Consider the following 24,806-nt stretch of genomic DNA (forward strand, 5'->3'; position numbering starts at 1 on the left):
AGCGGACTCATGCGATTTAGGCAAGCTGCTGAACGGATCACCACCGTCTCATTCTTCCCCCCTGTAAAGCACTTTTGTATAATTATTCAAGTCATAAACATGGCAGCAGAGTAGCTCTTACTCATTTCAGTGTGATCACTACCCGCTCTCATTCCATGCTGCTGGAACTGACATGCAGCATTTCCTGTCTGATATTTACCCGGCTCGAGCCTCTCCATTTCAAAGAAGAATTACTTGTAGCCCTGGGCCATAAATCTAAATCTCTCTCTTTATCTTTATAGTAACTCTCTCTCTATCTCCCTCTCTCTCCCTCTCTGTCTCTCTCTCTCTGTCAGTGCTTCGAATACAATCAAGATCATCTTTTATGCCAACAATGTATATTCCATCTTCACTGCATTCTTTACTGAGACAATATTAACTACAATGCTGTTTATTCAGTTTTGTGTAGGTAGGGACTAATTGTCTCAAAAACTTGAGAAAACCTGTGTTTATGTGGTACAATGCATCAGGCAAGTTTCTGTATTATGGTAAAGCTATATTTTAGATTTAGGACAGAGAAACAGATGGGCGGACAAGCTAGTGCAAATGTGCACATGCCCGCATACACACAAACACGCATACACACAGACACTGACCTTGCCAGCAGGCCCCCACAGTCAGCTGGGTGTCAATCTTTGAGGCATGGATTGGCCAATCATCTGTCACCAGGTAGGGTTCATAGGTCACGCCGTCCACAAAAAGAGTCACTGCGGGGAATTCCACGTTGATCACATAGTAGTGCCACTCCTTGTCACAGATCTGCAATGTTGAGAGACAGGTCATCATGACTTAGCCATTAAGCTATACCTGCTACCACTTACCTGAATGAACCTGTATATTCAAATATGCAGTAAGAAAATATTTTTGGGTTGCGCACACACGAAAATAGGACAGCTTTAAAAATACATTACTGTGGCAGCTAGCTCTCCTTTTTTAGGGCCTTATTTGGGTTAGGAGCATCTTTTCTGTGGAGGATTATGTTTATGGGGATGCTGTTGTGAAGACGATGATGTTTACTCCTATCACAACGCTGAAACCAAAGGCGCTTGCTTGGCTGTTCCCCGCCTTGCTACCTCCCATGAAAGAGACACGACGACGACTTCTGCTCCATCTCTAGATCATTTGTTCCCTGTCGTGAGATAGCTAATGAAGTTTCCATCTAATGAGCTGTTCATTAAAGGCACATAAAGAGTGACAAACAGGGTGGCAGAGGGCCCATCCACTGCACAACTTTTATCAGCCTGCACAAACATTCTTTGACTATTTAGAGACCTTGTAAAGAAGTCTCTCCTACTCCATATCTTTCTCTCTCCTTCTCTCTCCCCTGCCTCTCTCCCTTCTCTGTCCCCCTACCTGAGTTACAACATTATGTTAAACATATTTGCTACTTTGGCTACATGGCTTTTGCTCTCAAATCATTGACTTTGTAGAGTAAAGTAGTAGAGTAGAGTTTAGCATTGACCTGAGGTTTGAATCCAGGAGCTACAGAGGACAGTCATGTGGTCCCTCAGGCAGGATCAGGGCTGTAAACCACTACACCTTCTTAGAGGTCAGTGAAACCACACACTCAGGATAAACTGAGAAGCTTATTGTAATACAATATTTTTTTAGATGTTATATGCAGTGACATAAGTGAAGCAAATAAATAAGCAATAAATCCTGCTTTCACCTACTGTACTGGCCTTAAGGATGAATGGTAGATGCAAACACTGTATTGGGTCCTGCAAGCCATATCTCTCTCTCTGCTTGCAAGCCAGTAAGACTGAGCTGTCTGTCTGTCTGTCTGCCCGTCTTTTATCTGAGTTACCAGGACAAGCACAAATGCCCATGACTGGAATTATCACTAGAAGGATGCTTCCTTTTTAAGTGATAATTCCAGGTAGGTAAATAAAGTTTCAAAGGTTTTATCAGTCCAGTGAAGTTTTAAAGGATTTATAGGTCCCTCTCTCTTCCTTTATCCCTCCTCCTGTTACGGCCATAACATCAGTTTTCTTTCTGGCGTGAAGGATTCGGTAAACACAATTTAGTGTCCTTGCTTGCACAGAGGTGGAGAATATCTGCTGATTTTAAATGCACACAGAAACAGGCGGGAACAGACACATTGGCAGATTTTCTGGTAGATTTCTTTAAAAGGACTTTGTGGACACACACACATACACAAACATCCTATAACCACAGGTGGTTTACTTTAGCTGTGATACGCAGTAATGAGGTTGAGACCCCTGTTGAAGCTGCCAGAGGTCTCCGGGGGCGTTTGATACAGATCATAGATTCTCTCCCTTTATGTCTGTGAGGACACAAAACTTCCAATTGGATATCCCAAATACCCTTCCCTCACAGTACTGAATCTCTCAGCAGCTACCTGGATGTCTCTTGCCTATATTTACTATCAATTTCTGTGTCTCCCATACACAGTTAACCCCATGTGTAGATCTGAGGAGGGTGGATGTACAGACAAAAATAAACCCCATGATGCAAGGACCAACAGTTTCATTCTGCCTTAGCTTTCTTTGTTGGGAATCTATCACGATATGAAGCACAGACCTGGGTTCAAGCCTCTATATCAGCAACCAGTGGTGCAACATGATAGTCATGGGCCCCAGTGCAAATGTTTTTCTTGGGCCCTTCCCCACATGTACACACATACACTACCAGCTTCTCCACCACATACAAATTAGCAAGCATAGCTATCAAAGAGCAGACAATTGCAAAAATGTTACTACCAAGAAATCCACCGCCCCACCTCTCATACCACAAACAGTAACCCTTGGTCAGCAGTGCTCAAACCACCACAGTCTGATCTCTAAATCAAACTTCCTCTCATAAAGCCTGCAGCTTTAACACTTAAAAATGGTAATATTGGTAATAGTAAAACAAGTAATATTGGCAGTGACAACAAACGCATACAGTTTGCAACCACAGGTATAATACATATGAAGAATATGGATATACGCATATAATCGTTGATGGTGCAAATCCAGTCTGTTGCATTGTTGTTTATCGTCCCCTGAAACCAAATGGTGCTTTTCTACCTGAATTCTTTAATTTTGTTTCCTCTGTTATATGACAGAGTGATCATAGCTGGTGATTTTAATATCAATGTGGATGACCTCTCAAATGAGTTTGCATATGATCTTTTAAATACTACTGAATATTTGAATCTAGTGCAGCATGTTTTGGGCCCTACACACACTTACGGCATACCCTTTTTTACCTTGTGACATTGTTTTACAGACTGCTACCCCATCACAGAAGCTAACTATACACTCTTGGGTTTTTAACAATCAATCTGTCTTAAAATTTTCTTCTATCTTTAGGGTTGTGAGTCATCATATGGCTCAGTTCTGAAGTGTTTCAGTGATATCTGTTCCTCAGCGCTGGACGCTGCCGCCCCTTTTAAGATCAGATCTGATGGTTCTGTGAACTCCTCCCCTTGGGTAAATGATGATATCCGCAGGCTGAAAAGAGAATGTAGAAAGGTGGAACTCAGATGGAAAAAGACTATATTACAAGTCCATCTTCTGTATTGGAAGGAGCTTCTAACCTTCCTTAGCCAAAAAAATCAAAGACGCAAGAGCCACATATTTTGCTAATCTAATATCTTTTAATAAGCACAATCCCACATTCTTGTTTAACACCACTGATCGGCTGGTAAACTGTATGTCATGTCTTTCCTCGCTCCTCTATTTAATCTTTCTTGTGACCTATCCTGTGCTGTTGGATAAACTTGTTCCTATCTCTCTACGTGATCGGATAGGTACAATTTCACATATGCGACTGTCATCCAGTCCGCTTGGTATAATACCCACTAAATTCCTAATGAAGGTCTTGGATGCTATTGGCCCCGGTCTGCTCACTATTATAAATCAATCACTTCTCTCGGGCAAAGAAACCAAGGCCTTGATCCAGCCTTGCCTCAAAATTATAGCCCTATCCCAAAACTTCCTTTCATTTCCAAGATTATTGGAAAGATAGTTTCTAAACAACCCCTTGAGATACTTGTGGGAAATAACATATTCGATAAATTCCAATCTGGGTTTGACCAACAGCACATCCCTGAGACAGCTCTTCTTAAGAGTCTGTAATGATATTCTGATGCATGCTGACCAGGGCAAATGTTCCATTTTGGTGCTGCTCGATCTTAGCGCTGCTTTTGACACCATGGACCACACCATATTGGCTAATAGGCTCCGACAATGGGTCGGGGCGTCTGGATCTGCACTCGACTGGTTCTCATCCTCTCTGTCAAATAGGAAGTTCACTGTATCTCTTGGAAATTATACATCCTCACCTGTCCCACTCACGTGCGGCGTGCCCCAGGGGTCAATCCTCGGACCCATTCTGTTCTCTATATCCCTCCCCCCGGGCCACATAATCCACCAATTTGGCTGTATCCTCTATCACTGCTATGCTGATGACACCCAGCTTTATGTATCTTTGAAACACAGTGACACTGGTGATCTAGTCACTCCACACAAATATCTGACTACAATCAAAGTTGATGACTCACAATTTTCTTCAACTAAATTGAGAAAACTGAGGTCCTTTGTAGCCTGCATGCCTTGTCAGATTAAATTAGGCAGTGTCTTGGTCTGCTGGCACCCAATATCAAGCAGGTGGTAAGAAACCTAGGTGTTATTTTTGATCCACTTTTTAAGTTTGTCTTCTTAAGTTTTTACCAGCTAAGAAATATTGCCAGAATTAGCTCTGTTCTGTCAAGACTTAGAGACAGTTAGCCATGCCTTTGTTTCATATCGCCTTGACTATTGTAACACCCTGTATACTTGCCTTAGCCAAAAAGCTATTGATCGGTTGCAGAATTCTGCTACAAGACTTCTGACAAAGATTGCTTGAGGATCCCACATTTCTCCCGTTTTAGCCTCTCTACATTGGCTTTTGCTTAAATTTAGGATCAATTTCAAAATTCTTCTCATAAACTACAAGGCATTACATGGTCAGGCTCCGTTATACATTTCTGCATTCTTAGTTCTTCAGCCAATGACCTGCTGGCTGTTCCACAGACTAATCTCAAATCCAGAGGTGGCCAGGCGTTTTATGTTGTGGCTCCAAAGCTGTAGAACTGCTTGCCCCTTGAAGTCAGGTGAGCTAATTCCATTGATTGTTTTAAACGTTGCCTTAAAACTCATTTTTATTCTTTGGGTTTATCTGTCCGTACTACTCATTCTGTCTTTATTGTTTGTCTGTTTTGTTTTACTCTGTCTGTATTGCCTGTTTTCTCTTTGCTGTTGGTTTGGTTTGGGTTTGGGTTTTGGGCTTTTTTGTCTTTTGTTGTCTGTTGTCTCTTGTTCTGTATACTGCTCCTTTGTCTCTGTTGTTGTTTTGTTCTTATTCTTATTTTCTTTTTGCTCTTTTGTCTCTGTGAAGCACTTTGTAAGCTGGTTTTAAAAGGTGCTATATAAATATAGCTTTACTTACTTATATAGAGTGTGATGGGTGATAGTGTACCATTTGGAGGCTGATCTGCAGGATATGGGGGCCCACACAGATTCCTTGGAAGGCCGATGGGCCTTCCAGGGCTCTGGGCCCCTTACTCCACTGTCGGCAAGGATCTGCCTTGCTGAAGTGCCCTTGAACGCTGAATCCCTACCAGCTCCTCTCACTGCAAAATTATCTATCTGAACAAGTCATTTAATCTCATGAATCTCTTGAGTCTTAAAATATTTGGTAATATTTTATAATAAGATTCTATCTAACATGAGTTAATGCATTAATTAGCGGTGAACAAATGCTTAACTATGGACTGAACACATTTCTTCATTTTAACAAAGTAATTAACAAATGCATTTGTAAATGCTGTAATTAAACTCTGTTCATGACCTATTTATGACCTGTCTCAGTTTTGGAACTTCCTCTTCCAATAATAAACCATTTACTAACAATATCTGTATGGAGGGAGGAGCAAAAAGAGAATTTCCCTACAGGGATCATTAAAGTATCAAATTATTAGCATACTTCAATTTTTCAATCTACTCATTTTATTTAGTCAGGCAGATCAATTAAGGTCAATGGTCACAATGGTCACTGTAACACAAAATTGGTCAGAACTGGCCAGAAAATAGTAAAACAAAGAACCTATACCCAGTAGGTACAGCAGTGCTTTGCACAACTGTCCCTGTACAGTGGAATGACCAAAAAAGTAACTTCTGCTATACATTGTAGAAATCACAATCTCTGCTGCAGTCTTGCTCCAACCCAAGAGGAATTGTTTGGATAATAGGCTACCACACTACTAGTGCAGGATAAATGTTTGCAGACTTCTGAAACAGCTAGCTCTGTACTTGTAGCCTCATATACACAGATTGAAATATCCCAAGATGCCAGGCACATGTTATCAACAACGACAGTGTGTTTTAGTTTCATCAACTCACATTGAGTATTCGTGCATGTACTTGACTAGACAGGCAGAATGAAATGCCACTTTCATTTAGCCGCTGGCTGGCTGGCTGCCTGTGGAGGTGAGGTTAAAGTGACACGTCTCTACAATTATCTGCGCTTTTTGTGTAGGCTACCGTCTTCCCCCACGCTGCGGCTAATATTCCCAAAGCAGTGATTATGTGGTGTTTATAAAAGCGTGAATAGCTAATATTTCAACCGCCACACAGTACATGGACTCTTTAATGAAAAACACACAAGACATTAATCTCAGAGCGAGAGGAAAATAGACACTTGTATGAACACACACATTCATACACAGTGATTTTGCTCCTCCTCCCCTTCCGTCCAGCATAATACGTTTCACTGGACACGGATAGAGGACGGCAGATAACAAGAGGAATAGAGAAGGAGAGAAGATGAGTAGAGGAGGAGTTGGTAATGACAGCTTTCCCTCTGAGCCTGCATCTCTTTCCATCTCCTTCATTCAGCTCCCAGTCCCTCCCTCGCTCTCCCAACCTCCTTCACTCTTCCATCCTACCTCGTTCCTCCTCTGTCCCTTCCTCCCTACCCCCAATAAATGTAATAATGGTAATAATGTGGTACTTCATTGACTCCTGTCGGGCTATTCTCATTTTACTTATCTCTGTCAGTCAAAACGCAGGAGTGAGCTACAGAACGCTCTGTAGTTCTGGAGCTGGTTTCAGGGCCTTGCTCAAGGACACTTCAGCAGGGGTGGATGCTTGTCAACACAGGGGCACGAACCTGCTACAATATACACTACCAGTCAAAAGTGTGGACACACCTGATTGAAGGTACTGTTTTTCATTCTCTTAAAGCCATTTTGATCTAAAGGCTTATGTTTAAATGCTTGAAATTTGTTTCTTAGACAAATATAAATAGTGAAGTTGATGCCTATGTATGAATTTCTTTCCAAAGCCTTTGCCTTTCCATCAAGGCAAAGGGTGGCTACTTTAAAGAATCTAAAATATAAGATAGTTTGGATTTGTTTGACACTTTTTTGGTCACTGCATAATTCCATTTGTGTTATTTCATAGTTTTGATGTCTTTACTATTATTCTAAAATGTGGAAAATAGTAAAAATACAGAATAAGGTGGTTTGTCCAAACTTTTGACTGGTAGTGTATGCAACTAGTTTCCTGAGTGAAGAGAGTAGTTGCTGATGGGAAAGTGCTAAAAACAAGCTCTACTACTAGCTCAACTATGCCGTCACGCTCTCAAGGGGATCAGGGGGTACGGAAATATGACAATAACAAACCATGCTATATTATTTCCCTCTCGCAGTGAGGCTGATCCTTCCTCTCTTACTCTTTCATCTTGCGCTCTCCCATTCTTCCTCTGTCTTTGGGTGCAGTGACTGAGGGAGTCATTGGGTGCTGCCTGCTTGTTTGGGAATGTCACGCACTGTGACAGCATGGGTGTAAATCCTGACCAGGAGCTGAGCTTTCAAGTGTGATGCTGCACCGTCATCTCTGCAACATTAGGCCTCGCACAAATCACAACACTTGACTTTATGACATGAATATTTATGTATAAAGTATAAATGTTTAATATATATATCACTAACTCTCAAACTAAAGGTTTCTGAGGGCCAGACAATGCTTGAAAAGATATTTTTTTATATAATAAATATTCAAATGTATGGTAAATAATTAATAACACATTGTGGGCAAGCGTACAAGTCATCAAATTTCTCATTGCAGTTCAACTTTAATGAGTAGCCTGTAGTGCAGTCTATGTAACTAGCTAAGAAAAGCTAGAGCAATCCGGAATCCAATTTGTTTGATCCCTTTCTTGAGTGTTTTAATATGAGACATCATATTGTTGGCACATGTGCGCAAACACACACACAAAACACACTCAAACACACACACACACACACACTGCAGGCGGCCTGTACACACAAACCACTAACATATGTCATGTGTATGTATATGTGTGTTTGTGTGTGTGTGTTTGTCTGTCTGTGTCTTGTGGATTGGCAAAACAGCAACAGAATGAATGTAATTGAACATAGATAAATGTGAATATTCTTTTGTGAGCAAGTGCTTTTGTATCTGCACAGCACAGAGAGAGTGTGTGGATTTCGTTGCCATGTGTTTGTGCACATATCGCTTGTCTGTTAGTCAGGGGGAGCTTGCAAGCATTTCTCCTCTGCAACAATGCAACAAGACAATGAATGCTGAAATACTGTAATGAGCTGGTCCCTAAGCGGAGTGCAGGCCTGCTTAGAATGAACACTATCACCAGAGGAGTTTCAAAACAGAGAGAGAGAGAGAGGGAGAGAGAGAGAGAGAGAGACAGAGAGAGGGAGAGAGAGGTAGAGGGGGAGAGAGAAAGGAGTCTGATTCTGTGAGAAAAAGAGAGAAAGACGAAAAGACAGACTATCCCCTCTCACTCCTCCTCCTCCTCCTCTCATCTCTCCTTTTCCATTGCACTTGTCTCTCCTCTTCTCCTCCATTCCTCTGCTCTCCCCTTCTCCTCCCCTGGCCTCCCTCCCACCTTCCCCCTCTCCTCTCTTCCCCTCCATTCCTGTTCCTCTTCTTCTCCACCCTCCCTTTCTCTCCTCTCCTCTCCGCCTGCTGTTGTGCACTGCATCACTGATGGCAGTCTATTATGTGCCAGTTTGGTGGCAGGGAAAGTGAAAGAGAAAGACAGTGAGAGAGAGCGACAGAGAAAGAAAGAAAGAAAGATAACTTGTCCAAGCGACACACACATGAAAACATTTTCTAAAGGATAAGCATAGAGGTGATACACTTTAACAATCTACTATGGTAATGAATAAAATATGAAATATGCCAGCTAATTTCTCTGATATACAGAAGCCTAAATGTAAGAAAATGCTCATTCTCAGCAGTGCACTGTCATGACTCCAGACCTTATGAAAACTGAACTGTAAGAAATAATGTTCTGATTAAAAAGTAAAATATTACTTCTTTAAGTTTTCAAACTTGGCTAGTTGAAAAGAAAAAGAAAAAGTTATCTAAAAATTGGATTTAGATCTACTCTCGGATGTTTCAGCAGAATATTTCAATGAAGGGGAGAGAAAATTAAAGTAACTTATCATCGTTAGCTATCTGTCAAATCTGGGAGAAAAGTCCATGTCAGTGACACATCTGAGGAAGCCAAACAAAGAAAGAGATGTTAGGCCTAAGATAAAACGAGATCAGTGCAAAACATGTCTGCCACTGCAAGTCAAAGGTCTGATTTTAAAAGATGTTTAGCTGCAGGCTTTTTTAAATCCCCCTCTGTCTGTCTGTCTCTCTCTCTCACTCTCTATTCTCCATTCTCATCCATTCTTCACTCGGTTAATGCAGAGATACGGCCATTGTGAATTATTCAGCCTTCATGATTTTTTCATCACTTTAAGCTGCCCCTTTAAGTTCATCAGCAAAAGCCTTTATTCACCTAGCATGAAGGAGGGAGGTAGAGGAGGAAGAGAATAGAGAGAGAGAGAGAGAGAGAGAGAGAGCTGGAAGAGAGAAACATTGCTGCGCTGACAGAAGGCAGAGCTTAGATTCCCCTCGTTTCCTCTCCCTCTAAATGTTCTCATCAAGTTCATCAGATTTATTCATGTCTGCTGTGCGCTCTATTACAATGAGTAGTAGATGCACAGTGTGGTGACATTAAGTACACCCCCAACACACACACACACACACACCTCCTTCTCACACCCCATACTCCCAGTACACACACACACACACACACACATACACACACACACAGACACACACACACACAGCAAAGCTATTCTGTGAGTTGCAACAGCTCTACATAAGAGTAACACAGGAAGTGCCTAAAGGAGACAACCTGCAGCAGAGCTCTCAAATGAGGTCATTTGAAAAATAGAAGCAAAGAAATAAAACAAATACACATTGAAATGTATACGCCTCAGGCAATGCTCAAGATTCTCTCTTTGCTCTCTGTCTTTCTGTCTGTTTTGCTCTCACAGAAAAGCGAATGTGTATTTCGACATTGCCAGCTTGTGCTCTTTCACACTAAAATCAAGGATGCTGCATTTACTGAATTCATGCAATTAGGGTGATTTGTGGAATTAGAGTGATTCACAGCAAACCATTATAAACACTAGAACTGAACACACAGAGAGTGACAAGGCAACACATATTTTGTTGACTGAAAAAATTATGGACTCTTACAAGAATCTTTCACACAACACAAAAAATGTCACTTCAGGTCAGCCTGACATGGTTTAAAAGATGCAAATCTGATCATTTCAAAAAGAACATGAAGCCACCAAAAAAGGCTTCTTCAAGCCTGATTTTCCCTCTGTGGAAACAAGCTTATCTGTCTCTCGCTCTCTCAGTCCTGACACTTGTTTGTGGCCTTTGAAGTGGCTCTACGATACACCACTATACCGCTAAGTGCATTCTATGCATTTGTGCATAAATTATAAATAACCCTGTACAAAAGCATTTATCAATTCAGTTAGGCACTGTGGTCGAGATGGGCCTTAATCTGTCCTGGTATATACTGCAAACACAAACGCAAGCAAAATGAGCCATGACACGCACACACCACACACACACACACACACACACACACACACACACACACACACACACACACACACACACACACACACATCACCACCCAATCAATCTCCTGAGGAACAATGGGGGGTTTCTAATCAGCACGGGACACAGAACAAGCCATGACACCCAAGCGTGGTAATAGCCGGCAGATAAGCACAATAGTAGATGTTGTATTGACAAGCAATGAGGGTAATTTTCTGCTACCCCCCAACATTCAGTCACTATAATCGAAACCAGATGTAAATGATAAATAGTCAGAGGACTGCAGCTGTATCACGCAGCGTAATTGGTTTAAACTGGGTCGTTTATGTGTGAATGAGGACGCGTGATTCGCCGCCGTACCCAGTCATTTGTACAGTTACCTCGGATTCCCTGATCAATGTTTAACAGCTGCCAACACAAACAAATCTTTGCCTATTGACTCCTCTTTCTCAGGTCTCGGGCCTCAGCTGCGAAAAATATCTCATTGTCTCACCTCCCTGCATTCTGTTAACATAGATTTCTTTTCCCCTCTCGGCCTGCAAGGAGCCTGCTGTGGGTATACAACACCTCATTTGTATGGGTTTAAATCAATGCCACGCCACACACTCTTGTTCTTTATCTTAATAAGCTGGGCAAACTTAAGAGAGCTGTTCAAACCGGGACTGCAGGGATGAAAAGAGGGCCAGAGACAAAAATGTTTGTGTTCTGCTTTTTCTTCTTCTTCTTCCCCCTTCTGCTTTGTGGGGGTTTGACACCATCTTTGGCTGAGATGGCAAGAGAGGAGTGGATCTTGATTCGTCTGGGATTTTGTGATTGTGTGTGTGAATGTCTGTTGGGCAGCTGGATTGAACTGATAGGCTCTCTACACTCAGGGAGAGGGGGGAGTGAATAATAGGTGCTTAGAGGGGAGTCATCCATCCACCAGTCCATTAACAAGGCTGAGGGAGAGGGAGGGGAAAATAGAAGGGTGGGGGCACTCTATATCTGTATTAGTGTGTGTGTTCATATACACTCACAAATAAGTGAGTGAGTGCTTGTGCATGCATGTGTACATCTTTCCATCAGTTGCACGTGACGTTCCTTCACTTTGTTCGATCGACGTGGAAAACGGAACACTCTTTCTCTCCCGCTCTCTCCCAACTCTTCTCTCTCATCCCGTTCTTGCCCCTTCTCTCTTGGGGCGAGGATTGCAAAATCAATAGGGCTAAATGGAGTTGCCTGCAGAAGCCATCGAGTGTCCCTTCTAAGTGCTGGAGGAACAAGGACAGTAAGAATCAGCTGTGACACCCCACAGTCACCTCTTTTCCAACCTACTCCTCTCTCAGCAGTCTTCACTCCTCTCTCTGAACTTGTCCTCATTATCTACCCACTAGGCACTGCAACAGCTCTTTTCTTCATCAAGAAGAACTCAATCCAACTCGCTTTTTTCCCCCCAATTTCTGTCATCCTTCTCTCCTTAGCTCTCAACCCTCTCTTTAGCCTCCTACTCATTACCTACCTACAGAACTGTTACCTCCGCTCTTCAAAACTCTCTCTCTTGCCCTCTCTCTCCCCTTTGAGTGTGGCTTGTAGAGGCTCTTCACTACTGATCCATAGACTATTAAACTGTTTGCTTCCTCAGGGCTTTGAGGGAAATGATGCCATGCTAAGTCGCATCTTAAGGCAAAGTCACACTAGACGATTTTAACGCGGATTCTAAGCCTGACAGTACCGTCACAACAGTTGGCACAGATTATATCATAAAGTGAAAACATTCAAGACTGGAGACTTTGGCCCCTCTGATATCTCCAGACCGGTCGGAGCCCAACACGTTTTTTTCAAATGTGTTTGATTTCGTTGGGCCCGGTGTGGCTGGGCATTTACTCAAGACCAGCCATTATATCTGCACTGCCCTCGCCAGGCAAGATACAGTCTTGTAGTCGGACCTAGGCTTTAGGTGCACAGGCCGGGGTTTCCCCTCCCATTCTCACACCAGGGTGGTGCCGCCCCAACTACAAAGATGCCACTCTGGCTACCGTACCTGTCCAAACTCAACATTTCTCCCAGGACTTTAACTGTCATGCTCCTGTGATGTCATTTCTCTTCTTAACCATTTCTCTTCCAGTATTTCAGACCAATTCTCATTTATATTTAATGAGTCTTTGCATCAGTGATTTATAATGGCGAGTTGCACATCACATATGCTCTTTGATTGCACTGCATGTTTCTTCCAGGCTCCTTCGTATGATCAAACGGAAGAAGCAAAATGGGTTACAAAAACATGTGAAAAGCATGTTGGAGTGGTCCGCTTTTGGAGTGGTTAGAACTTCTGTGGAGTTAAATAGCGATGCATTTTTTAGCTTTAACATGGGCTGGGAGAGCGTACCTCTTTTATCCCTTACTGTCTGTGTGCATGAGTGTGTGTGTATGTGAGTGAGAGAGAGAGAGGAAGACAGGGAGAGAGAGACAGAGTTGTGTCTTGAGGTTGTTTACTGAGAAAGCTCAGCAGTCTGCTACCTGGCTGCCCTTCCCTTTGTCACATCCCCCTCTCTGTCCCTCAGGACAAAAGAACATTGGGCTTTGGAAAAATACTTTTTGTTCTACCTTTGACCTATACAAACGAATCGCTGGCTGGCAGGTACACACAGGTACGCACCAGAGATAGTGACATTCTGCTCCTTCAAGAAACACTCAGAAGTTTGCACGCAAACACACACAAGGAAATGAAAGCATATCTACTGACACAAGACATGTGCATTGTATATGGTTTTCATGCAAGCTTGCAAAAAAAATGCAAATACAGACACGTAGGCAAACATGCTTACGCACACACACACACACACACACACACACGCACACACACACACAAAAACAGAAAGACACAAACACATACAAATCTCTCATAATCTGCTTAGTGTGCAAAAACTCCTGAGAGCCTGCCTTAATTATGAAGCATTTTTTAATCATTTCTGTACTGTATGTGGTGGAGGCATGCTGCGTCCCAAGGGTAAACAATTCGATTAGATTCATATCTACCATCCATTAGTGAGCCAGAGGAGAGTCTGGGGAGAGGCGGAGGAGATTCCCGTACAAGACAGTTCATTGGTTTATCAGTATAATCATCTTAACTGCTGGGATTTTATTTTTGTTTTTTCACAGTTGGAGGCCACAGTTGGAAGCCATAGCCTATGCATGTAGGGGTTAATCATAAATATAATAAATATTTAACATGGATAATAAACTTTTATGCTACTTCATTATTAGAAAAATACTGGCTTTATGTGGCTTCTTATGCCTTTGTTAAGGCAAGCATCCAGAGGTTTTTCACAGTACCTTTGAGCATAACTTCAGAATAACTCCAGGAATAAAAGCACCATGCAAGCATCAGTAACAAAAGCTATTATTATTTGCATCTTTCTGGCTGAAGCAATTTCATATGATGCAACTTTTTCCCCTCACAGGCATACTGCCGGAGTGAAATAGTAACCTTCACTGCAATTTAGTTCAACGACTTTCCAGAAGCATGACGAATAATAGAGATCTCCTGTTGGGTGAGCCATTACCCTAAATAGACTTTTCACTTTGTGTGTGTGTGTGTGGGTGGGTGAGTGTGTGTGTGTGTGTGTGTGGTGTCTTCTAGCCTCTTATTCCCTGCCGTGAGGAAGAGAGTGTGATGGAGGGGCTGAGGTAATCAGAATGGAGAGTCTCTCCCTTCACTACACAAATAATGATAGCCCTTCACCTGCAGGATAAAAGCACCCTGAATCTATGCTCTCTCTCTCTCTCTCTCTCTCTCTCACACACACACACACACACCTTACCTACATGATAAACACACGCATAACCACAGGAGAAGAATTGATGCTGCATACCCAACATTTTTGCAGCATATTTTTCCTTTGAGTTCACTGATTATCAACACCAACACACACACACACACACACACCCCTCACCTGCTCCAGTTTCCAGTGGAACTCAGCAGGTCTGAAGGTGTCCACCTGAGTGAAATCTCTTCTGAGCAGGAACACCAGACGGCAGTTGTGAACGTACAGAGAGTAGTGGTGGCGGTTCATTTCTGCAACAGGAAGGTCACACACACACACACACACACACACACACACACACACACACACACACATACAAAATTAAACATGCTATGTACGTGTGTAAATGAGTGTGGTATCTGCACATGTGATACAATAATTCTGCATTATAGTATGTTAATCAAAAAGCATTAATCAAATACATAACCATATATGCAATGTGATTTCCTAAAGTTGTGCAAATACAGATGTAGCCATTGCAGCACCTTCTTACTGCATGCAACAGTGAATTATTACTGAACTTTTGCCCCATCTCTGGGGTAATATGACGTGTTTCTCCCTTCAGCTGTGAGAATAGATATATATACTGCATTGACAGGCACTCGGTTTTGTGATACAGTATGCCTATTCAGTTCCAATCTACAAAAACTTTAGAAAGAGCATGTTGCAGTGACCACTGCAGTGCTACATTAGGATTTATACAGGTAGATGCATAATGGGGGACTCCTAAGATGGCTGCCACTGTCAATTTTATCAACCTACAGTCAACAAAGTTTTAGAGGAACACACATTCTTTTCTTTATAGCTGAACTCAGTTTGTGTGACAGCACCATCCAAAAAACTGTCACACAGTAGAGTTGAGTAAAAGACTAAATTCTGTTCAGTGAACTGCCCCAAATGGCTCTCCTACATCAAAAGACACCTGCCAGCATGACAGAAAGGGTCCAGCGAGTTTGGTCCCAGCGAGTTTGGTCCCACAGTACAGTGAATGCCGCTGGAATGTGCCACTTTTGATTACGGGCCGGTGTCTTTACATGGCAGCTCAGCAAAGTGTGAGGCCCCGCGCTACACCTACAGCACAACAGATTCTCTTTTCAATACCACACGACTCCCCAGTGGTGATTAGTCTGGCCACTGCTGGTCATCCTCACATCATTCCTGTGTTGTGTGTTGTGTGTGTGTGCAATGACTCTAGGTTGTACTTTGCTGAGATGGAAACAGTTAATAGGGTCGATAGGACAGGCAGCCTGTCGCTAGTCATTCCCTTCCAGCTCAACTTGGTGTCAATCCAGGACAAAGCAGTAGTTTAGGGTAACAGTGCTGATCTGGCTCCCACACTGTAGCCTTCTGACACCATGCACATCTTTTGGCAAAAGGTAGCAAAAGAAAATAGGATCCAGACAGCCTCATCCATGAGCTAGTCTGCACTGAATGTTGCATTACATGATCACACTACACCTTTCCTCAGCTAACAAGCCATCTGGATTTTGTGAGAGCCTGCAATGTGCAGATGGCTCGCTTGATTACACAGTTCAGTACCCTTTGGTTTGGTCAAGCGGTGGGAAAAAGCTCCTGGAAACTGGTAAGTAGTGAGATTGGCTTAATTTCTTTTGAATGGAAAGGCTCCCCAAGGCTTAAAGACAAAGTCCTTAGTATGTTTCTACTGCAGAGCACACTGAGAAATGAAAGTATAAAATATTTCAACTTCAGCAAAAGGGCACCACACATCTGTAGTCTTAGAGTAAGAGTAGAAGTTGTGACTAGCATTTCCCAAAGCATCTGCTGAATGCTGCTACATTACTGATTAATAAAAGGTGTAATCTAAAATATTACTGACACTTCTTAGTTAAAGCTTGTACATTTTCACCCTCTAACATTTGTGTGATGATGAAATTGCACTTCTTAACAACAGGCAGGTGCGAGTGTTTCTCAGCCTCTTCCTCACCAGTCTTGTCAGAGTTACACAGCAGGGTCTCCTTCTCTGCTCTGAGTCCTGGACTGGGCCCGTGTTTCATCCACGTTGCTATGGTGAACTGGTCCGTCAGGTTCTGGGGCACCACCTGATCTGGCACGTTGGCCGCCTGGCGCCCGTCGAATCGGTAGATGAGGTCACTGTCTCGCCCGCTGTCAGTCAGCAGGGACGCCGTCCAATTGGTGGAAGGGCTGGGGGAGGGAAGGAGGTCGGTGCTGCCTGATGCCGCGCCTGGACGCACCAATCGGAAAATAGAAAACTGTCAAGGTAGAGTAGCTCGGAGAATCATCCTGGAAAAGAATGATAGTATACACACACTTTCTTCTTTCTATGTCATCTCTTTGGGTACAAGACGCAAGCATACCTTGAATTCAGACCCTAATATTGTGTGTGTGTCAGCACTTTAGATTTAAGAGAAGGGGGGCGTCCAGGTGTATCAGTGGTCTAGGACGTGTATCATAAAACCGTAACGTCCGTGGTTTGAATCCAGTCTGGGACCCTTGTTACATGTCAACCCCCTCTCTCTTCCCCCTTTCCTGTCTCTTTCAACTGTACTGTCTAATAAAGAAGAAATGCCATAAAAATAATCTGTAACTTTAAAAGACACAGTAGGATTAACAGCTGACGTGCCAACTGAAAAAGGCACATATTTAAAACGACATCCTTATTCAGCTGTTTCCACTTCTGAATCTAATTTTCACTGAGATTGTGACTGGTTGAGGTGATCCTACATCTAATCTAACTTGGAGTGTTTTTAGAGAAGCGTAACAATTTGGGTAATGAAGAAAATTTTAAGAAACAAGGCTATTGATCATTGTGCACGACACAAAATCAATTCAAACTTCTATTATTCCACAAAACAAACAACTACATCTGTCATGGCAGGGATCTTTTTTTTCTTTCTCAATAAGACAATAACAAAACAGTGGAAGGTGAAGACCTGTTTAATCACAAGTTTGGTTTCTCAACAGGAATACTCTCTATGTTAGCATATATGGATGCCATTTAATTTCAAGAGGCTACCACTACCAAATGTTTTACAGATATATTATAATGTAAAGCAATGTTCCGGGATATAAATGGGAAGCAATAATGACCATGTCACAGAGGGGTTTGGAAGGTAATTTAAAATGAGAAATGAAATTCAAAATTGTGTCCAGGATTAAAATGCCAGAGTGAAAATTGGCACGTTAATACACTCCAGAGAGGTTAAGACGTCAAAAGGTAATTTCTTCTTTGAATTAAAAAAATCCTTGTCTTTCATTATTCTTAAAACCCTTTGCTCTGTCTTTGGCCTTTACTTTCTTTCATTGTACTTCAGTACTTCCACGATGCATCTCATTGCATCAAATCTTTCTCGCGCTCATTCTCTTGCCCCGCCCCCCACTTTATTACTCTTGGTTGCTTTTATTCTCTCTCTTTCTCTCTCACTCTCGATTTTAAATTCTCTCTCTCTTTCTCCTTACCACAGAGTTTCTGCAGAGACTTTTCAGAGTAGGTTTCGCGGTCGCAGCCTTTCCCGATGTGATTGGTCTGCAGCTCCACCATGGCCCTCACCCCAGACAGCGGGCCACCGCACGTTTCCAGGTGCATCTTGGGAAACAGCTGCTTGCTTCCAGTCCCTGGCTCGTAGTCCACGCGCTTGTTCCAGCCTTGAAGGATCAAAATTAGTTGAGCAGTTTTTTAAAGTTTACACTGTAGTTTATTAAATATAGTTTTTAGTAATTTATTGTACTGGTCTCTTCCCATACAATATCAGGTAACCTGGTATCACATGATATCAAACAAAGTTGATTTTGTTGTTTTATTTTGCAGTCTATTAGTTGAGTTTTTACAATAATTATTTGAATGAACTGATTCTTTCCATTACATAAGAAGTAAACTATCATGTCTTATTTTCCATTGTATGCTGTAATTGTATGTGATACAGTGATAACAGCTGTTGACTATTTGGATGAATCTGAGTCCGTATCAGTCTCACTTCTCCAAACTGGATAGCTGGTCTAAGATTGCATATTACTCTAAATCCATTTACACTTCACCTATAATAACCAGACATAATCACAGATCTGCTGCCTAGTATTCTGACTAACTTGATCCAGTATATAGAAGCCAAGATATCTAAATATCATTACCATGTTGGCTGTGGTTTCACTGTGATGTAAAAACAAATGTGACTGCAGTGCTTGTGGAGCTAAATGTTTTTTTAACCCATAGTGTCGTACACCTGTGTCTACATAACAAAGACACAGCAGTCTTTTGGAGACATCTTCAAAATATGAGACATTTTCCTAATTTTAACCTTGGAATGAGATGTAAAACAATTCTAAAAGACAGAGACAAAACACAGGCCCACTGTGTTGGCAGATCTGAGTTGAAGTATTGTGATTGAAAGTGAAAGGTATAGTCAGCCTTGAACCTGGGGTATATATATATGTTTCAGAGAAGGTGAATATCAAAGACGTCAGTGTCTGAAGACACGGCACTGAGCCTCCAGGCCTTTTTCACCATCAAACAGCAAGCTGCTACATCGAAAATCGAAATGAATATGTGAGGACGAGTACAAAGAGTGGGTGGAGCAGAAGTGTGAAGGCAAAAAATAGAAAATGTGGAAAAATATATTAAGGAAAAATGAGAGAGGGGTTGAAGGGGGCTTGAGGCTACACAACTAAAATTTGATGTGATCAATTTAGCGTTGTAGGTCTATGTGTGTGTGTGTGTGTGTGCACTTGAACGCTTGCATTTAATTTAAGCGCTGAACATTTGAAGATTTGTCAAGTTATTTATTTATTTTAATTTTATTTAGGTCCCACTTTGCTATTGCCAACTGCTGCTGTCTTGACCTGACTAGATTGATGCCCTATTAGACCATCCCACAGAAATGTAGGGAATAAAATCAGATGTTCTGCTATAGGTGGTTTCATATATCGAGCATATTGATCTTGAAAAAATGACAGGCAGCTACACACGTTGGCAACCTGGGAGCTTGGAATTTGCTCGCAGTGTGTGTGGAGTCAGAATGATATGGCCCAGCAACATGACAGGCCCGGTTGTACGGGATGCTGCCCTCCTTGCACCTGTCATTCCTGTTGCCAAGTGTTACATTTTCATTACCCTCAATATGTATCAGAGCGGCACACTGGGATTCACAACCCTGATTGTGTCTGTGTGTGTGTGTATGTGTGTGTGAGTGTGTAGGAAGGCACTTGACAGCTGTCACCAAGGCTACAGAATGTGATATTAAGGATCCGGAGCCAAACACGGAGAGAGAAATGGACTGTGATTAGGAAGGAAGAGGGGCAGTGTGGGGAAGGGGTGAAGTGTTACGGCTGACCCCATTTATGCCAGGGGAGTCTTCTTCAAAAATGGAGAAGCACTACTGACCCTGACATAGACTATCTAAAAGGTTATGTGTGCGAAGGACGTGATGTTTGAACGCATCATTGGATTATGTTTTATTCATGGCCCGGAGCTACTATGGGTTAATGGTCTTACTACAGGAATATGCGGTACGGCCCCTTTTATGACCCAAATCACGATGTATCATGCAACATTAATGAGGGTGTTAGCAGGGTGCGATAATAGTGTGTTAAACTAAGTGTTTCTCTGTGATCCAAAGGCTGTGGATTACTAACTGGATCTCGCAAGTAAGTGTGTATTTTTGCTAAGGGCAAAAAGAAGCAAGAGTTTTCCAATCCTGCTGGTGTCATGATGTTAAAAGATAATTCTGGTTATTTTCAACCTGGGCCTTATTTTCCTAGTTTTAGCTGCCACGGCGATTGATTGTTCAAAATTTCATCACTTAAATACTTCACTGTGGAGCTTTCCTCAGCTGCAGGGAGCGCTGCTCTCCAGTACACACACACAGGGCTAATGCAAACTCCCAGTTGACAGTCGAACCCAAAAATGGTTAAAATACGTCCTTTCAACACAATAACACTCACACTGCAGTTACATGTGTCTTTAAAGAGCATCTGATTTTGCTCTTTGTGACAAAAAACAGTATGATGTCATGTGTGATAGGGCGGGCTATTAAGAATGCTATTTAGCTAGTATCATTGCATTATCATAGCTTGTAAGTAATAGCTAACTAACTACCAGTTGGCTGCGATGCTGTGTCGAGTGGTAGCTAGTTAGCTATTAGCTAATAGCATGCTAGTTAGCTAGTATCGCTAGGGTAACTTAAAAACATCTATCAAATTATAATGTGCATAAATGTACCATCTAGTCCTGCCTCACACATGCAAGCCATGCTGCATCTCCTCTTTGCATATTTTTGTACTTTGCTAGAGCAGTGTTGCATAAAATTGGATGACACTGCCACGATTAGAGACTCCTCCATGTTGGATTCTCTGTCAGAGATCAACATGCCCTAAGCAGCATTTCTATTGGTTGACCGTGCAGATTCGCAGGTCAGAGTTCACCACATGTGAACGAAGGGGTGAAACTGCACTACAGAACAAAGAAGAGCTGCTGCAATACCTGTTACACTGTCATCCCATAGCCCAGTTTAGCTCGCAGCTTCACAAGAATGTGGTGTGAAAAAACATTGCCAAGGGGACCTGGTCATGGATTGTAGATCAGACTATAACACCACAGTACAGGCCCAGGACTAGATTGTGGTTTTGTTAATTGGTACAAAGTGAGATATATCCTAGTCAGGTCCTTTCTCTTCACCCAGGTCTTTCTCTTCACCCAGTCCTGTGACACTGTTAGACTGTAGCAATCACCATCACCTCCCTATCTCATTGTATCTCTCTCTCTCTCTCTCCCCCTCTCTCTCATCCCTTAAGTTGTCTGTTCGTTTGGTCTCTTGCTCTCTTTCTTCCTCCCTTTCCTCACTCCCCCCCTTATCTTTCTTCGTCTTCGCCTCTGATTCCTCTGTGAGCCTGACTCCTGAGATGCTGTCAGCGCTGACAGGTGAAGCAGCAGGGGAGACGGCTTGGCTCGAATGCCGAGCTGCTAGCATGTTAAAGCTGTGCGCGATAAAAAACGCTCCAGTCAACTTTCCCTCTGGAGGCTTTTGTCAGGTCTTCTGATTTCCTTGAGAGACTTTCATTCTAAAACAGGATATGCTAAAACATCCTTCTTTCTTTTTTTGTTTCTTTCATTCTTTCTTTCTTTCTTTCTGCACTGGAGTATGTCTTCAGTATCCCTCTATCTCCTCCACAGGGGGCAGCTGACCTGGATTGCTCAAGTAAACAAAAAATGAGGAAGTGGCAAACAGCTGGAAGAAGGATAGAAGGGGAGACGATTGGCTAAGCCGTCAGGGTCCAGGATGATAACTTGTCTCCACTTATCTCCTTTTCTCAACTCTTCTTGCCTCTCCTCTCCTCTCCTCTTCTCTTCCACATATCGCTCAAGTAGAAATCACTTGAAAGAATATGCTCACAAAAAAAAAATAACACATTGCATTGCCCCCTTCGATTTTCATGGTGCAATTTTAGCTTCATGTACATTCAAAACAAATATGGGCACACACTTACACACTTAACTTACCATGAAATAATTTCATGGTAAGTTAAAAATAGAGCATTTTGAAAATGTTTCAAATGGCTGCTTCTTTATCTCTGACCTTGCCACCCAGGTTTGCAGACAGGCTTGACATCGATGAGCACAGCCACACTCTCTTTTGCTCTCTTCTGACCACAGTCAAAGGCCGTCACCATAATCTTATAGCTCTGCTGCTTGTCGTAGCTCAGTCGCTCTGTGTTTCTGATGTTGCCTACAGTAAGAGACAGAGGACAAATATAATGATTATTCACTGACAGAGAAAAATAGACAGTTATGCTTATTTGGGAATAATAAAGTGAAAAGCACTTTACGTTGAGCAATAATTGAAAGCCACTTTAGATTCAAGAAATTGGCCCTTGAGAATGAAAATAACTCTTCAGCAACGTACTTGCTGAAGCCTTACACTGAAAACTCAGGCTCCAACAAACTCGTAATGCATTTGAATTTCTAAGCTTCTCTGTAAACATTACATCTAAATTTGCAATGTTGGATAATCTTCACCTGTCACAATGCTAATTGAAATGAGATTCAGGTGAGGGTTATTTTCCAGAAAGTTAGCAGGATAACCATGCAAGATATTGGAGATGCTAAAGGCCTGTAACTGTGAACAAATGTCTTTGGTACAGCCAGTAGGCGAGGCTAGCTAAGGCTAATTGCAGGCTGTTACTCAAGTTACTCTCCAACAGAGCAACCGTGGAGTATCTGAAACAGCATATGAAATGTTATTCCCTTAAGACAAAAGGCCTCTGAAGAACTGAACTGATGGGAAAGCAAAAAGAAAACAAAAACTCCCAAACTTTTTTCCATTTGATGCTTAAACACATTATTCATCTGTGCGACTTCCATACAGATGCACTTCAAGATAAACAACGGGCTTCAAAACATTGTCACATCCTGATTTTGTCACAAATCTGTTGTATCAGTCACTGCCATCACAGTCTGTCACTGGACTTATGAGGACAACCCGAGCTATTTTGGTTGTTTGTGTCTGGAGGCTTGCCTGTATGAAAGGCTGTCACTCTGAATCCTCTCTGGGAGGAGAGGAAGAGAAGAGAAGAGAAGAGAAGAGAAGAGAAGAGAAGAGAAGAGAAGAGAAGAGGAGAGGAAAGAGATGGCGTAATAAGCACTGAGGAAATAAGACAAGAATGCAGCGGCACAGAACAGAAAGGAGCAGACCTGGAAATGTCAGCAAAGGAGAGGTGAGGAGGTCAGAGACGGTTCCCATGAAACATTCCTACACTGACTATTCACCTCACCTCACCTGGTGTGAAAAAGACTAGCACTTCAGTTACTGGATATCAGTCATTTGGCACATTTATCACAACAGGTGGGACTTGAGAGGTGAGATTCTGACTGGCAGAACATTTTCACTTCTTAGGACACTTTCATGGGGGTTCAGGAGCAGTCAACCTCTGACAGAAGAGGCTCTAGGGATCTAATGTCCCCACCGGGATTTTGCCTTTTTTTTTTTTTTTTAAATCTCTTGATATGAATGATGCAAGCAGATGAAATTTAGTTGTTGAATAGAACACAATAAAATTGTGTTATCTGGGTCTTACTTTACTGCTTTTGCATATGTGTTGGAAATATTATCCAATTTTTGAATGGGTGCAGTAAGTTCAAACTTCAGGTCCACAGATTGATCAATAGTGCTGGCTGACTGTTTGGAACTCCTAAAGACGTATATGAACTTTAAAAAAACAAAAAACAACATTCTACTAAACCGAAAGATAACAAATAGGCAATAAAATAAAAATTAAAACTAAAATAAATATTTTAGTCTGATAGTTCCTCCCTATTAGAGACATGACCCATAGTAATGTTACTATGGGAGAAACTCAGAGACATGGATAATAAGAAAGCCGTGGCTAGACCTATAGTGTGGTGAGAACAGTGTTAGTTTTGTCAGGTTCTCTTTAAGTGGGTTACCATATGTCAACAACAGCTGATGCCACACAGAGGGAGAGTTTATGATAGAAAACTGGGTTGGGATATGATATCGCAGCTGCCATGTATTAAGAAAAAAACTACCTCAGTTTCATACTCACAAGAATACATTTTTGAAATTCAACAGTGGCCTTGAATGAGCTCTGTGGTGAATGAATCCTCAGCACAAACAGGACCGTGTAAACATTCAATTCAAATTAAAAATGAAAAGAAACTAAAACTGGAAGTGAAGAGGTTTTCATCATCATCTCGAGGTTCGGACTTCAGATCTGGTTAGTTGCACAGTGACTACAGTTAACTAATGCTGCGTTCACGTTATATTGGAAGAAGCAGAAGAACGAGATAACATCTCATTGCTACATCTTGTAAGTGTTCATGTGTTTAACTCGTTGGAACGCCCACATCCAAAATTATTTTTATTCATGAATTTAAAATCAACGATAAACAAATTGCAGCAGTTGATTCAACGTGATGTCGTAAAATTTTGTGAAATGATCATTAAGTCTGGAACGCAGATTACGTGCTGTCGACACAAATTATGTGAAGATTACATTCCCCCACCATGAATTGGATTCTGTGACA

At 42.0% G+C, this 24,806-nt stretch overlaps 1 protein-coding gene across 1 annotated transcript in view; it reads right to left on the reverse strand.

Moving 5' to 3' along the window:
* LOC139909286 (calsyntenin-2-like) overlaps positions 1–24,806 on the reverse strand; it is a 153,141-nt gene that overhangs the window by 20,503 nt on the left and 107,832 nt on the right. The window contains exons 6-10 of the mRNA XM_078287643.1: positions 22,339–22,488; positions 18,230–18,415; positions 16,737–16,994; positions 14,921–15,042; positions 636–798 (exon numbers count right to left, since the gene is read on the reverse strand). Of these exons, the coding sequence (XP_078143769.1) occupies positions 636–798; positions 14,921–15,042; positions 16,737–16,994; positions 18,230–18,415; positions 22,339–22,488 (879 nt within the window). The remainder of the gene's footprint in view (positions 1–635; positions 799–14,920; positions 15,043–16,736; positions 16,995–18,229; positions 18,416–22,338; positions 22,489–24,806) is intronic.

This window comes from Centroberyx gerrardi, chromosome 13, assembly GCF_048128805.1.
Source record: "Centroberyx gerrardi isolate f3 chromosome 13, fCenGer3.hap1.cur.20231027, whole genome shotgun sequence".
In the NCBI taxonomy this organism is placed as follows: Eukaryota; Metazoa; Chordata; class Actinopteri; order Beryciformes; family Berycidae; genus Centroberyx; species Centroberyx gerrardi.